General features: G+C 33.5%; 1 protein-coding gene across 2 annotated transcripts in view; it reads right to left on the bottom strand.

Moving 5' to 3' along the window:
- The window catches only part of LOC135126835 (serine/threonine-protein kinase Warts), a 35,869-nt gene that overhangs the window by 8,719 nt on the left and 11,636 nt on the right, over positions 1-15,514 (bottom strand). For both annotated transcript variants that reach the window (XM_064053008.1, XM_064053007.1), the window contains 2 exons: positions 11,083-12,051; positions 47-743 (listed from right to left, as the gene is read on the bottom strand). In XM_064053008.1, coding sequence (XP_063909078.1) covers positions 47-743; positions 11,083-12,051 — 1,666 coding nt within the window. The remainder of the gene's footprint in view (positions 1-46; positions 744-11,082; positions 12,052-15,514) is intronic.

Here is a 15,514-nt window from a genome sequence, read left to right as displayed (position 1 = left end):
AAAAATAACCCTTAAAACAAACACAGTGTCCCTTAAGAGGACATACCTCGCTAAATGCTCTTCAAAGATCCCTAACTTGATTAGAAGCGACATAAGATCACCACCTGGTATGTAATCCATAACGAAATAAAGTATATCACTGTCTTGAAACGAATAATACAACTTAACAACCCACTCATTGTCAGCTTCAGCAAGAATATCTCGTTCTGCCTTCACGTGGGCCACTTGATTCCTCTTTAACACATCAGCTTTCCTCAACGTCTTCATCGCATACAAATGTTTCGTATCTATCTTTCTCACCAAAGTAACTTCGCCGAACGCGCCCACACCTATCGGCTTTATCTTCACAAACATACTTTTGTCCATTTTGGCTCGTTTGAGTCTTATGTAATTTGATTCTTTCTGAGAAAGCATCTTGCGCATTTGCTTCTGTGCTTCCGAGCTGAGACCGATTTTCGTCATTTCGTTTTCGAGTTGAATTCTTCGCGACATTCTCTGCTTGTACGATTTGATGACGTTCTCGATGTGCTGTTCCATGAAAAATTTGAACGCCTGAGGCGAGTAATTCTTTACTTTACCGTCTCGCCTTTCGTCTTCTTTCTCTTTACTTATCTTTTTACGTTCCGGTATAGGAGATTGATGTTTGATTTTTGTGTATGGAGGTAATTGCGGTGGGATGTCATTGTTTTTGCTCTCGCCGTTTCCATTCACTGCGTTATGATTGTTTTTGACGGATGATGATGCTGTAGATAAAAAAAAATATATTAAATACGGGTTTTTAAATACATATTGAAATAATAAAATTAATAAATGTCTATTATTTTAAATGCATTCCAAGAACTTGTATTGTTATTTACATTATTTAGTAATAATGATATAAATAAACAAATAACAGAGAAATCAAACTAAAAACAAATATCTTCATTTTCGACGAAAGCAAAAATGCTTTGATTCCAAATAAATGTTTTATTGATTCTTTGTAAGAAGTTGTTTCCTATATAGATAATAATTTGATATCAGTGAAGATAAAACATTGTGCATAAAACATACCGGAGAAGTAATTCCTGTAATTCCTTAAAAAAATGTAAAGTCGCACACAAAACTTAACGACAAAGTCGATTCGCACTAATACACCTGATATGTCAAAACAGAGTGACACAAGTGACAAAATGTGACGTAGGTATAAAATTCACTTGACGAATAAGTGACACTACGGTATTAACTTAAATTTTTACCACACTGAATTGTGGCAAAAAAACACGTCTTTTTATGTATAAATTATAATACACGAATCTCCTGAAAATGTTGGGACAAATGACGTTTCTTTGTCGGTAAGTTTTGTCTGCGATTTTATACAACAAAACGAATTGTAAAAACAAGTGAGATAAGTTTCAATTTAAAAACCCTTTAAAATTTAAAGTGACTTGTTTATTGCCAGGCAGTAAAAGGATTTTGACCGAAATATAACATTTAAAACAAAAATTCTTGGATAAGGACAACTAACCAAATTTTTTAATATGTTTAATATTAATATAAATCATACTCCTAATACAGGGTGTTATTGAAAGGTACGTACAACAAAACGGACAGTTCTTCGCGAAGTCTAAGAAGTCGAAAGAACTTATTTTGTGTTATCAAAATTATAAGTGGAAAATTCACCCTTATCCAACCTTTTTAGACGCTACTGAAGGATAAATGGGTAAAATTAATTTATTTTAGTAAATCCTAGCAACTGTAACAATAAAATTTTTGTCAAGACTAAATGTTGCTATAGAAACGAAAGGTGATGTTTTTATCAGAGGCGTACAACGAATTTGGACATAAATTTTAATAATTTTTATCTCTAAAAGGAGAACACTTTTACCTGAACTTTTTTTAATTTTTAGCACCCATACTTCGAGACCAATTGCCGATTTTATTTTGTACGTACCTTTCAATAACAGGCTGTATATAAAATATCTCGACATAAATCAAGATAAACAACCTAATTTTTGTTATTTGTCCTAATATTTTTTTTACTTTTGTCGTTATTTATATAAAATATGAGTTATATGTGTTACTGAATCTTTCTGGTAAGTAAATTTCAGTTTGTGGATCTTTTCCATCTTTTCATTAAATAGTAATCTTTAATAAATGCTGATACACGTCTAGTTATTTCTCTAAAGTTACTAAATAGTACTCAAAATTGGTGTGGCAACACTGTAAACATAGATTGGCGGCGGAATTTTAATACCTACATAGTATTAACTTTTATGTGACAGAAGTTTCAACTAATTGAAATTAATTCCTATATCAACTTCGTATACATATTTTGGATTGAAATAATCGCATAAATACTACACAAGAGTTTAAAAATCTATTATTTATCCTACTATTATCTTCAAAGTCATAATAACGAAACAGCGCCATTTTTTTTGTAAAAAGCAAAATCCTCAAACCCACTGATTATAAAAACCAAAAACCACCCGTAACTTCAATTAATGTAAACGTGCAAAAATTTTTTTAGATTAACGGTTAAAAGTTATAATTTTATTAGACTGATTGACGAATTCACAACAAGCTTGTCTATACAGGGTGTCTCAGAAATAAGTACATTAATTTTAATCAGTTATAGAGCTCATTGAACTCAACAACTTTTCTTAGTAGAGTTTTGTCAAGAACTTTTTAATTATCAAGTTAAAAATTGTCAAAGTTATACCCCAATTAAGGTTACCCGCCCATGCATCCTCAGTTACCCATGGACACTAATAATTATTATAATTAATAATTTATGGTCAAAAACAGTTACTAGGATACGTATTTTCCTAATCTTGTCAATGTGACAAACATTTAGAGAGAAATTGAAAATCCTGCTCCCTAATGGCGTACGAAATTTCAACAGCCCAAATGTGGGTGTTGAACACCTTCCCTCGTGTAACCGACCTCATCAGTTGATGGTATAAGAGATACAAAATTTGCTTGTTCGTTTATTTTTCTATTAACCTACTCACAAAAGTTTTGCCTACGTGGTAAGTCTGTTAGTTTCAATAACTGAACTTTCTGGTCCTGAAAGGGGTACATTTGTTCTCTGAGTATCCTCCAAATACTACTCTCCGATACATCACACTAGACAGTGATACGTGCTAGTGCCCGGTCGAGCTTCCACACTCTTCAAAACAGCCTCTTCAGTATTAGCAATTCTATTACTACGTAACTTACCCCGATCCTGAGGTGCAGGTTTAAAAGATCCGTACTCTCGAAAATACTGCAACGTTCTTAAAACTGCGCACATTTGGCAGACGATTTGGGAGGTTTTCTGAAAAAATTCCTTGGGCGCGAGTGCCGTTTCCCCGAGCTTCACCGTACGTTAAAACGATATCGGTGCATTCCAGATTTGAAAACAAAGCCATTTCAACACATTTCGTCTATAAATTAGAAGTCTGTGCCAAACAAACTTTAAAGAGACAACGTTTAATAAAAACATTGACATAAAAATGATTGTCAGTGTCAAAACGGTTGCTACGGTACCTTCTTCATTGTTGTAGTGTTGCTATTATTTAAGTTATTATTTAAGGTGAACATAGACGGCTCGTGAATATATGGGTGGGAAAATTCGAAATTCGACTTGAGTTTTCGAAAAAATGCTAGATAAAAAAGTTGTTCCGTTTCACGGGTTCTGCTACTGGTTAAAATTAATGTACTTATTTCTGAGACACCCTGTATAAACGCATGGTAAAGCATGTTGGTCATGTCGTGTATTTACTTCCGAAAATCGTTTGCAGAATTGACATGCATGACATAAACATGATGCAACAAACAAAGAAGAAATTTATGTGATTTCAGCAAGTGATTGAATCCATGATACAACGAGAAATTGAATAGAATGTGCGAACAATTGTACCTTTGGTTAATTTTTCTCACGATTGAATCCGCTAGTTTCGCAGGCGTGAATTTACATCAGTTTTATTTTTTACTAATACGGCATGAATTCAAATTTATGTAATAGTTCTTCCTGCTATGTCATCAACTTTTTGGGGGTTTGAGTATAACGCAACTCTTAAAATTTGAGGAAACAAATTTTTCCTGAGATAATTAATAAAACAAATCAGTTAATAGATTTTTTTTAACAATTTGTGTTTTAAATCCATATCACATCTAGAGAGTCCGTTTTGGAAGAGTTATTTAAGACAACGTCGTAATTTTTTTGGTAGAAATAATACATGAAAATATTAATAAGAAACTGTGATTAATACACATAAGCTCTTTATTTACCACCACGTCCTAGTACGTCGATCACAATCTGCTTTGATTAGAAATTTTTACTTCCTGTACGTAAGCTAGGTCCCCTCAGCGAATAGGTAATGATTAATTTTATTTTTTCCTTCGTTTCGCAGCTCATAGAATATGAAAAAGTACGTTTTCCGTTTCCGGTGTCGTTTATTGGTGATTTTATTAGATAAATAATAATCTCCGAAATTACTTACCCGATTACCGCGAAATTTTAGGTTCGTTTTAAGAATATCGTGGATGGTTAAAACGGTGAGCAAAAGTTATATCATCATCCCTACCAAAAATTGCTGACGATCTCAAATTTTTGTAAACCTTTGTCAAATGTGTAAAATAGTTTGTACCCACATTTCTGATCTATTCTTCTACCTTTATTTTTAACTGTATGCATGTTGTAAAATTCCTATAAAGACATTCAAAATTGTATAACAAAATTTTACTGTTCAACTTAGCAATTAAAAATCGATTGAGGTGTAATTTGGATATGTTTTTGATCGTGATATCATGAATCCCAATCCAACTGTTTAGCCAGTTCAAAAAATTGATGACGTCATTTTTATGGTAATATAAACTAAATCGTCTCGACGGTTAATTTCACCGAGACATCTTGTGTAACAAATTCTAAAAAATAAAAACACATCGACTTTACACCTAATCGTGTATTCTTCATTAAAAATGATTTCAAAAAATTTTTGAGATCATAAATTAATACATTTTACTTAATACAAGGTTAGTATTTTTTCAAAAAATTCAAGGACTTGGTTGTAACTTTATTTCTCTTAGTTATACCTTCTTTGCATAAAGTTAAAACCCTGAGATTTAATAATGCATCCTATCATTAAACCTCAAGTAAAGAAATATCTCCCACTAGATCGTATGGTAATCTAGATTCTCCAGTACAAAATTTTGAGATATCAATTTTTTTCGGAAGTGAATAGACAAATTTTTATTATCAATCTACGATCTTCACGAACAGATTAAACTATACTTGAAGTTTTCGAGATTATTCAATACAGAAGTTTCGCAAGCAACTTTTAAAATACTCAACAAATGACGAACCAATTAATGGAAACGAGGAAGCTACGTATTCGTATCTGCCTGTGATACGTTAAGAAATCAGAAAAATAAAACATACGAAATCACTATTTACAATTTATCTTTGTTTCGACCAATAATTTGATTCTTCAATCTTAAAACGGTGGAGAACCAACAATTGTTATACTACAGCTTTTTTAAATATCTCATAATCTCAACTGCAGTTCTAAAACTATATATAACTTATTTGCACAGGTATGAGTCAACGGAGAATGCTACATTTCATACAAGTAGGAAATTAATATTCCATGAGAGTTGTTTGTATGACTGTATACTTTGTAGATTGTTGTAGAGATTTTATACCGTCAGGGCATTAAATATGAGTACAGTGAATAAGTTTAAACAGAAATTCCCTGCCCTCCGGGCACAATCAATTGGACAAGTCTACATTTTTGGATACATTACAAAATTTGATTCTTTCAATTTTATAATTTATGATTATTGCTGTACGTCAAAATAAAAAATTGGTCTAAAGGGTTTAAACAGTACTTCCCTCGCTGTCGGAAACGTGACGACTGTATGCCTATTATGTTTTTTTCTCATTACATTTTTGTAGCGGGGCATTAAAAAAAATTGCGATGACGTCATCAACATTTTTGCAAGGACACGTATATCAGTTTGGATAGATGTAGTGTAATACTAAAAATAAAAGTACATAAATAAAAGTACATAAATAAAATAACGAAACAGTTTACTCACGTAAGCTGCGTGTATTAGCATTTGATCAAAAATTTACCATGCTTATAATAATTTTAAAACATCTCCAAGCTTTCAAAGCATTCGGTTTTATAGTTCCTGATTAAATAAATAAAATAAATTCACGCATTCAATAATTTTTTTGAGTCACCCTGTATATGCAGATCCAAAAATATGAATGGAATGATAAATCACAAGTATTGTCTCATCATATTTTGCACATTTAAGATACGATTTATTCAGCAAAATTTTGGGGTAACGTCATCAATTTTTTAGGGGGGATGAGCAAATACATTTTGACTAAAAATTTACCTTGCTTATGATAACTTTAAAACATCTCCAAGATTTCAAAGCATTCAGTTTTGTAGATCAAATAAATACAATAAATTCACGAATTGAATAATTTTTTTGAGTCACCCTGTGTATGCAAATCCAAAAAATATTAATGGAATGATAAATGACAAGTATTGTCTCATCATATTTTGTACATTTAAGATAGGATTTATTCAGCAAAATTTTGAGGTGACGTCATCAATTTTTTAGAGGGAGATGAGCAAATACTTTTTGATTAAAAATTTACCATGCCTATGACAACTTTAAAACATCTCCACGATTTTAAAGCATTCGGTTTTGCAGTTCCTGATTAAATCAATAATATAAATTCACACATTCATTTTTTTTTAGTCACCCTGTATATGCAAATCCAAAAAAGATGAATGGAATGACAAGTACAGACTCATCATATTTTCTACATTTTAGATAGGATTTATTCGGCAAAATTATTTTTATTTATTATTCAAAATTAAATTGCAAAATGTTTCATAATGTTTTTTTTTTAAATTTGAACGTTTCGGGTAAAAACTCAATTCGGAGTCATAAACTACATGTGTAGGACTATGTTTTTTATACAATTTAAAATCTGTTTACTATGTACAATTTTGAAGAGACGTCATCACATTAGTGGTGGGGATGATTAGACAAATTTTGGTTAACGTTTTACCATCTACATGATATTCCTAATATAAAAACAAAATTTTACAACAATTGGCCCAGTACTTTCGGAGATTATATGTCTAATAAAATTCCGGGACGGCAGAGAGACGGAAACGGGAGACCTCGTACTGTAGGGGTCATAAACGGTCGAGAAAACGTAAAAATAGAGAGTCGGACTCGATTACAATACTTCCTTTGCTTACGCTCAGGAAATAAAAATAAGAATTCTGAGACGTTTTGGATAAATAATTTTAAAAAGAAAAAGTATAGACGTATGCTATCCTCCACATTGACATGAGATGATGTCATTAAAGTTTTGAAATGGATTAAAAAATAAATACTGATCGTGATTAGCCATGTACTGATTTACCAATATATAGCAATGAATACATTAACAATAAAATGCATACGTGTTTCCAAGAAAACATACATATTACATACGCAAAGTTAAAACAGGAGTGGATTTTAAATAGGATTTACTTAACGAAATGTTGAGATGACGTCATCAGATTTTTGGTGAAGATGAACACACAAATTTTGGTTAACGTTTTACCATCTACACGATATTCTTAAAATACGTCTTAAATTTCAAAGCAATATGTTCAGATGATGGAGAAATGGACCCACCTTTTATATTCTAGAACCAAGGGAACGTCGCGAAAACAGAAATTAGGTATTCGACAAATGGACCGTATTACAATACCTCCCTAGGATAAAATGTGAAGAATTGGTCTAAGGTTATTTAGATACAACTTCCTCCGCTCTGAAGTACAGTCAAATAAATAGAGATACGAAAAATGTTGAACTTCGACTGTTTATGTTTATACTTACAAAAATTCGACTATTAACACTATACAGATAACCCGCATCAGCGACCACAGATAAAAAGTATGCATTTGTGTTACAAGAACATGAAAATTGATTGATTTTGTCCCCTCAAAACCCAGGACTAATCATTAATAAATTAAGCTACAATGGAGCAAAAGGTCCGAATACCATTATGGGTGAGCAGCTGTTATTACGACAATTATTATTTTATATATTATTACTATATTACATATAGGCGAGCGCAATATTACTGTATTGTCACATTTTCGAAAAAATGGGGTTAATCGTTCTTGACTTGATCATTAAAAAAATTGGGAATGTAAAGCAAGCGCTCGTACTACAATTCTACCAAGTAAGCTTGTGCAGCTTCGTGTTATATGCGTAAAGAAGTAGGATTAAATAATAAAAATTATAATAATAACAAAAAATCGAGCCTAACACATAAACCACAAGAACAGGAGTATGTTATTTTATAAAATTTAAATAACATTTACTATGCAATGTTGAAATGATGTCATCACAATGTTGGTGGCAATGATTAGACAAATCTTGGTTAGCGTTTTATCACCTACACGGTATTCCTAAAATAAATATATAATGTGACAATACGTGGTCTAGTAGTTTCGGAGATCATCTGGTTAATAAAAATCGACACAGGCGATGAAGGACACGCGGCAGACAACAGACAGACACACGGACAGAAATGGGAGAGCGTTTATTTCACACTCTAGGAATCATGAAACGTCAAGAAAACATTAAAGCAACCATTCGCCGGATGCAGTCTATTACAATACTTCTTTATTCCTTCGTCTCGTTTTAAAAAAATATAGATAACACCAAGTACACTGTAAAAAGAACTTTTTTTTCACAAAAATCTGAATGTCGAAGGAAAAAATCAATACGGACTCCCAAAAACCGTAAACCGGTTACCAGATGGACTCTTTATTACAATAGTTCCCTGCGTATGGTTGGGAAGTAAAAATTAATTCATTTTAACATTAAACTATAGCTAAGCAGTATACCTTTAGAATAGGTTTGGGGGAAAAAAATCTTCCAGAGGTTATCAGAAACAAGTTTTCCTTTATACTTATCAACTTGAATCGAAATGTTTGAAATGAGGCATGTGAATCAACATAGCCAAAAAGTGGGGTATGTGTAAAATTTACACTCAGGACACCTGAAGACAATTTTCGTTTGTAGTAGTCGTAGCAAATTGTTCTAACAAGTATATCGAGGGTATAAAACGAAAACCCGTTACGTGACGAAAATTTGAAACAGAGTTACAATTATTATTTAATAAATTTTTGCTCAGTAAAATTTATTCACAAAGTAAAACACTAATAAGGAGACTCAAATAACTAGGAATATTTGCTTGTGATCTGTAGGGGACGCCAAATTGATTATGTTAAAATTAAATGGCAGTAAAAATAAAAGTATGTAGTTATTCTAATTTTCGTCACTTATCGGGTTTTCGTTATAACTCTCGATATAATATTATATGACGACAGACGGAAACGGGAGATCTTTTACTCAAGTATTGTAAGAGAGCCCGACGGGCGACTTGCCCCTTTCATGTTTTTTCAACGTTTCATGGCCCGTTGAATACAAAAAAGTGGTCTCCCATTTCCGTCTCTCTGTCGTCTGTCATCTGTATCGATTTTTATTAGACAGATAATCTCCGAAACTATTACTCCGATTGTTGTCAAATTTTGTAAGTACACATATTAGGAATATAATGTAAATGGTAAAATATCAACCAAAAATTTGACTAATCATCCCCATTACCAATGATGGCGTCATCTTAAAAGTTTCTAGATTAAAATTATTTAAATGTTATACAATAATATACTCCTACACTCGTGGTGTATGAATCCGCTTTTAATTTTTCCCCTAGATATCCAAATTTTCGCAAAAAAAATAGTATAAAATCGTATAAGCTCACATAACTGTTGCGATATCCATCTTTGTTTTGTGTTACACAAACGAAGAGAGTTACGAATTGTGCGCCTACAAATTTTGCGCAACGTGCCTGTCGAAATAACTTTCGACCAGATTTTTTAAATATATTTTAGGGGTCATAAAATATCGAGAAAATATGAAATTAGCTTATGCTGGGGGAACAAAAAGACGTAAAAAAAATATTTTCTGTAATTTGGTGGCAAAATTGAAGTAGCTGTCATTATAAATGTCAAATACTTGTTAAAAATTAAAAGAAAACAATGAAAAAATATATACTCCAGACAAAAATTATCCCTTAAAATTTTGTATACTTCCAATTTGAATATATTTTGTAGAAGAAACATATCGGTCGAAATCACATTAAATATTGTCATTATTTCGCATTGTCTTGCATCCCTAATATGTAGTTATATGGTAGCTACATGTACTCTCTTTCACTAGAACTACAGGTGGTATCACAATTTTTGTGGGGAGTGTATTTAAAATAGATTTAAAACTTGGACAAAAATTATGATTGATGGAGGAAAGGTTAATAGTAAAATTAGCTACACATTAATGACTTCATATCAAATATTTTTGGCACTTATTTATACAATACAGCAGCTTAATTGAGGCTGTATAAGCCTATGTAAATCTCGATTGGTTACACTATTTTTGAAAATATCGCGACCAATCAAATATTTTAACGTTAATCGGTTGTTTAGATATGTTTTCGTCAGAGCACTGGTTGCAAGCGAGCAGCTTACACGGTACAGATTATTTAGTCCTTCATCCTCACAAACCTGTGCACAAAACGCGAAAATATCAAACGCCTGAAGGAACTCTTCAATACACTGTGTGAGGTGAAAGCTCTATTTTCTGCGGATGGATTCTAAAGAAGTGCCATCTAAAACGTCAGGCCACTGCAGAAAATTCTTCTTGAAAATCAGTCAAACTTACATTGAATAATGCCACGGATCATCGATTTTTTGACCAGTGCGAAAATAAGCTAAGAAGAGTCAATAAAGGGTGATATTTAAAAAATTTGTGTTACAACTGCGAAAACTACGCAATTTGAATTGTAACTTTAAGATAAATCTCCGATCGTACTTGTTACTTCATAAACAGCCTACAAGAAAACAATAACCTCTATATTCCCACTCTATACAAGGTTTTCAAGCGGTTTTAATCTCTATCGCAAGAAAGTCTCAATCAGACAAATTATTAATTATTTCCTTCCTCTAATCTACATAAACAACTACCGACCTGTAGGCGGCAACGGCGGTGCCCCATTATCTGGATACGACGGCCTGCTATCTCCCGACGACGTCGACTGCGGACTATCCGACCTCGATACCACACATTCCGTCGACACGACCGGCGAATACTTCCTCTGGAGAGGAGGATGGACGTTCGGCGAAGCCCTCGGAGACATCGCGCACTCCACCGTGTTGACTTGCGCGTGGCCTTCGTCGGAATATGGAGGAGGCGGATGCGGCGCCAGACCCATTCCCCGCTGAGCCTTCGCTTTCGCTTGCATGGTACTCGCGTAACTCGGCGGCTCCGTCGTCGGCACCACCACAGGCGTGGCGGTGTTGGCGGGCGTTGTCGTCACGCCGGCCGGAAGCGGCGCCGCCGGCTTGGGGCTGGTGGTGTAGCCCTTCTGCTGTATGGAGGCCGTATACGATGGAGGCGGCGCGCACGTGACCAACGGGGTGGTGCTGGTGGGAGACGTGGGAATTTGTGGCGAGGTGGGAGCGACGGCGGTTTGTAGTACGGGTTTCTGGACTTGGGTGCTCTTGACGGATTGCATGATGATGGGTGGTTGAGTTTTGGCTTGTCGGGCGCCCCACGCTAGGAGAGGAGTGGGTCTGGCCATGGCGGTGGGCGTGGTGGTTGATACGGGGATGGGACTAGGTGAACCGGCTGATGTAGAACCTGAATAAATACCAGATGAAGGACTCTTTCGGAAGTCTTGGGTGGGACTGTGGCGGTTTTGGATGGAAGCGGAATAGGAAGGAGGAGGTGGCGGAGCGTTGGAAGGACTCGGGGGGATGAGAGGGTATGGAGGTGGTGGTTCGGCCGTTGATGCACTGCTACTCTGGTACAAACTAAGAGCTTGGATTTGCTGAGATAGCTGTTGCTGAACCTGTGGCCCGTTTTGCACCACCATTGGCTGTCTTCCCGATGAAGATGATACACTACTCACTGGACTAGTACCTCTCTGCTGAAGACCTGTAACAATAATAATGAAGCTATAGTCACTGTAACAGACAGTTGTCCAATTATTGCATTACAGAACAGAAAATACAATAATAATAATAATAATAATAATAAATATCTAGTGTTGATATATTTGTCATCTACGGTAAGTCCTGATGACAATCATACTTCTGAATTTGAAGTCGAATTACGCATCTATACACAGAGTCCATTACTCTATATAAATGTTCGAATTAATGGTGAATGGCGGGAATTTTCTAAATGGTCGATAGAAAGTGTAGTCATGAAATAAAAGCAGTAAAAACAGATGAATTACAATAACTGTTTACAAGCAAATGTATAAGAAGTTATAAGAATAACAACATAACCAGACTTCGCTGAAAAAGCACTAGGACCAAATTCAGTTAAAGTTCGAGGATTTTTTATTAAACTGCGCGCTCTGTGGGGGCGGAACTACAGAATCGCGGTAAATTCGAAAAATACATTTTACTGTGTGTTCCGAAAACTTCCGTTTGCCCAAGAAGATAGCACAAGTTTCTCAAACTACATGCAAAAATTATTTATAACATTTAGTATGTTTTTATTTCATTAATGAGTAATAATTGGTTAATAATAATAATTTACATGTCGCATTTACTATAACAATAATTTTCTAAGCTTTCTAGCTGGTTCTATGTATATTTTTCTACTTCTCCAATAACAGCTAAGAACAGTCACAACAAGGTAATTTTGACGAATGTCTAATTTTACGTTTTCTTGGCGTTTACAAGCTGTATTTAATCAGATAACAGTCAAAGTTAACAAGTTGTACAACATGCTGAAGCCCAGTCGATTCCGAACACAGTGAGCTGACCACAAAATACCTACTTGTAGAAAGTAACCGCAGTTTCCCTGTTTATCCTTGGTCTGTCTGTTGGAAATATACTACACACAACATAATTTGATCATCTAAATGGTAAAATTAAATAAAAAATTGATGCACTCTTCAAAATTTTTCTAAATGGACGTCATTTAAAATTTGTTTCTCTGAGTGTCTTTTAATAACCTACTCCTATTTTGTTGTTTCCATTTTACTGTGCTTGTGGAAAGCGTTAAAAAATATTAATTAATTAATTTTATCGATTTATTATTATCGATACCTAATTTCCTGAAATTTTGAATAGATAGCAACATCATGATCGTGTTATGTTCCAAGTAGTAACAAAATTAATATATTTATGACCACTCAAAAATTATTAAACAAATCTATGAGGAGTAAAAAATACGTGGTGTCAACAACATTTATTGTACCTGACAGGTCCGGCAGGTCTGTTTAAATAACGACGAATTTTTTTATCAGTTTTAATACTAAAGTCTGCATTTACATACATGAATGTTATTACCATGCATAAACGATCGATGTGGTAGAAAATAAATATATAGTGAGACAGTTTTGGATTTTGCTAATAAGAGAGGGCTAATTCGTATTAGTGGTGACTGATACTGATTTGGAAGAAAAGCCACATTTAATAACGATTAAATAGCACATAGGTGATTATCAGAGTTAGGCACAGCCCAAGTGATGGGGAATCAATCAGACAAATATTAAAAACGACGGCGTTACGTCAGGCGATAAATTTGGCTGGCCGACTGTGCAGTCTCAACCTCAGTGGAGTTCGATGCAATTCATGGTACATCTGATCAAGATCATCACGAAAATTGTGATGTTGAACAGTCATTTTTAATTTTTAAAGCATTTTAACATATGGGCAATTCCACGAAAATGTCAACCTCAGCACATTTTTTTGAAAATTGTTAAATTAATCTAAATCTTACAATTAGTACTTCTAAAAACTTTAAATTTTACTGGCATATATTTGCTTTTATAATACCATAACACCCGCAGTAAAAATTTCTTGTTATTGAGGAATAATAAAATTGTTCAAAGAAATGATAGATATTATATATTCTTCAACTAGAACTAGAAACAAAGTAAATATCTTGATTTACTTACAATATAAAGCACGGTTGTAAAGAGTGCACCTTTATTGACAATAATGTACGATCAATACTTATCCCAACATCATCTTTAAAAAAATATTACACTTCTTTCTTCTGATATATGTGATAATTGGTGTTAGTAACGATAACGGACTAATTTTCCTGTTATTCGGAAATATGAAAAATAATTGCAAATCAGGTTACATTATCTCTTTTTCTCGTTCGCGCTCTCTATTTTCAATGTACTTTTATTGAAATTGCCGTGTGATTATTATTAAAAATCGCATCGTTACTTACGCGAAACGGGATAATTTTCTTTCGGTGGTTTAGCTTTGAAATTAAATAATTAGTCTTGACAGCCGTCAATCTACCAATAATTTTATTTTGCTGTGATAATCAAAATGTCTTTAACATTCACTGAAAGAGTAAGAAAACATCGACAAAAATTAAAAAGACTCATTCGAATACCTAAAATCAACCAACCGAAAATATCAGCTGGAATATAGGGCAAACATAAGCTGCACAAAGGAAAAAGACATTTCAAAAGTTAAGATACTACGAAAATAAAAAGGAGAAAAGTGAGAAAAGCCAAAAAGAAAACAAACAAATGGAAATTTCAAATGATGGTAAGGTCATCAAGTAAATAAACTGTAAATTCGGTAAGTTTGAATATTTTTTCTTTTAGCATTTAATCCTTTTGCTTTGACATTAGATACATTTGTTTATTTCAACTTATAGAGGTTCTCATAAAAAATAAAATTTGCAAAATCAAATTTTATAATTTTCGAAAATGCTGGAAATGTTTCATTGTATGTACTTCATAGGCGAGGCAAGTTCTGTCTAAACAACCTTCGACCAACTTTTTCTTTTGTTTAAAACACGAATTTGCAATTTTTCTTACTTCCGTGACAGCTAATATTCACAAGTTCGCGTAAGAAACGATGATATCGTGTAAGTAACGATGATATCGTGTAAGTAACGATGACATCGTGTAAGTAACGCCATTTTTTCTCTTTTCGACCATAATCAAAATTAAACTTCTTCTCGGTTTTTGAAAACCCGAGAATTAAATTTTTTATCAATATAACTGTTTTTGTATGATAATTCACAATTTCAGAGAAAATGGAGAAAATGTATCAATTTCAGAGAAGGCAGGTTCAAAGATTTCGCGTAAGTAACGCAAACTTTTAATTAAATTTTGACTAAATTAAATATGACTTTAGTAATATCAAATTATTAAGAAAAAAGAGAAAACAAATCTCTACGATTAGGTTAAAAAATGAGAGTGTAAAAGCACTTATGAGGACAGTTTAAAATAAAAAACTTTGCAGAGTTTCGTACGATTTTAGCCTAAGTAACGGTGGAATTGTCCATATAAGAGAACTCGTACAACTGAAGAAAATCTAGAAAAAGCAGTAATTGTTATTAAGAATTCCCGAAGTTGTAGGCCACGACTGCAATAACGCTGGCGATCGGACGACAATTAGCATCACTT

This window comes from Zophobas morio, unplaced genomic scaffold (assembly GCF_036711695.1).
Source record: "Zophobas morio isolate AGI-343-1 ecotype UQ-CSIRO unplaced genomic scaffold, CSIRO_AGI_Zmor_V1 ptg000011l, whole genome shotgun sequence".
Lineage (NCBI taxonomy): Eukaryota > Metazoa > Arthropoda > Insecta > Coleoptera > Tenebrionidae > Zophobas > Zophobas morio.
Note: the sequence above shows the minus strand (reverse complement) of the source record. Positions and strands in the feature narration are given on the sequence as shown.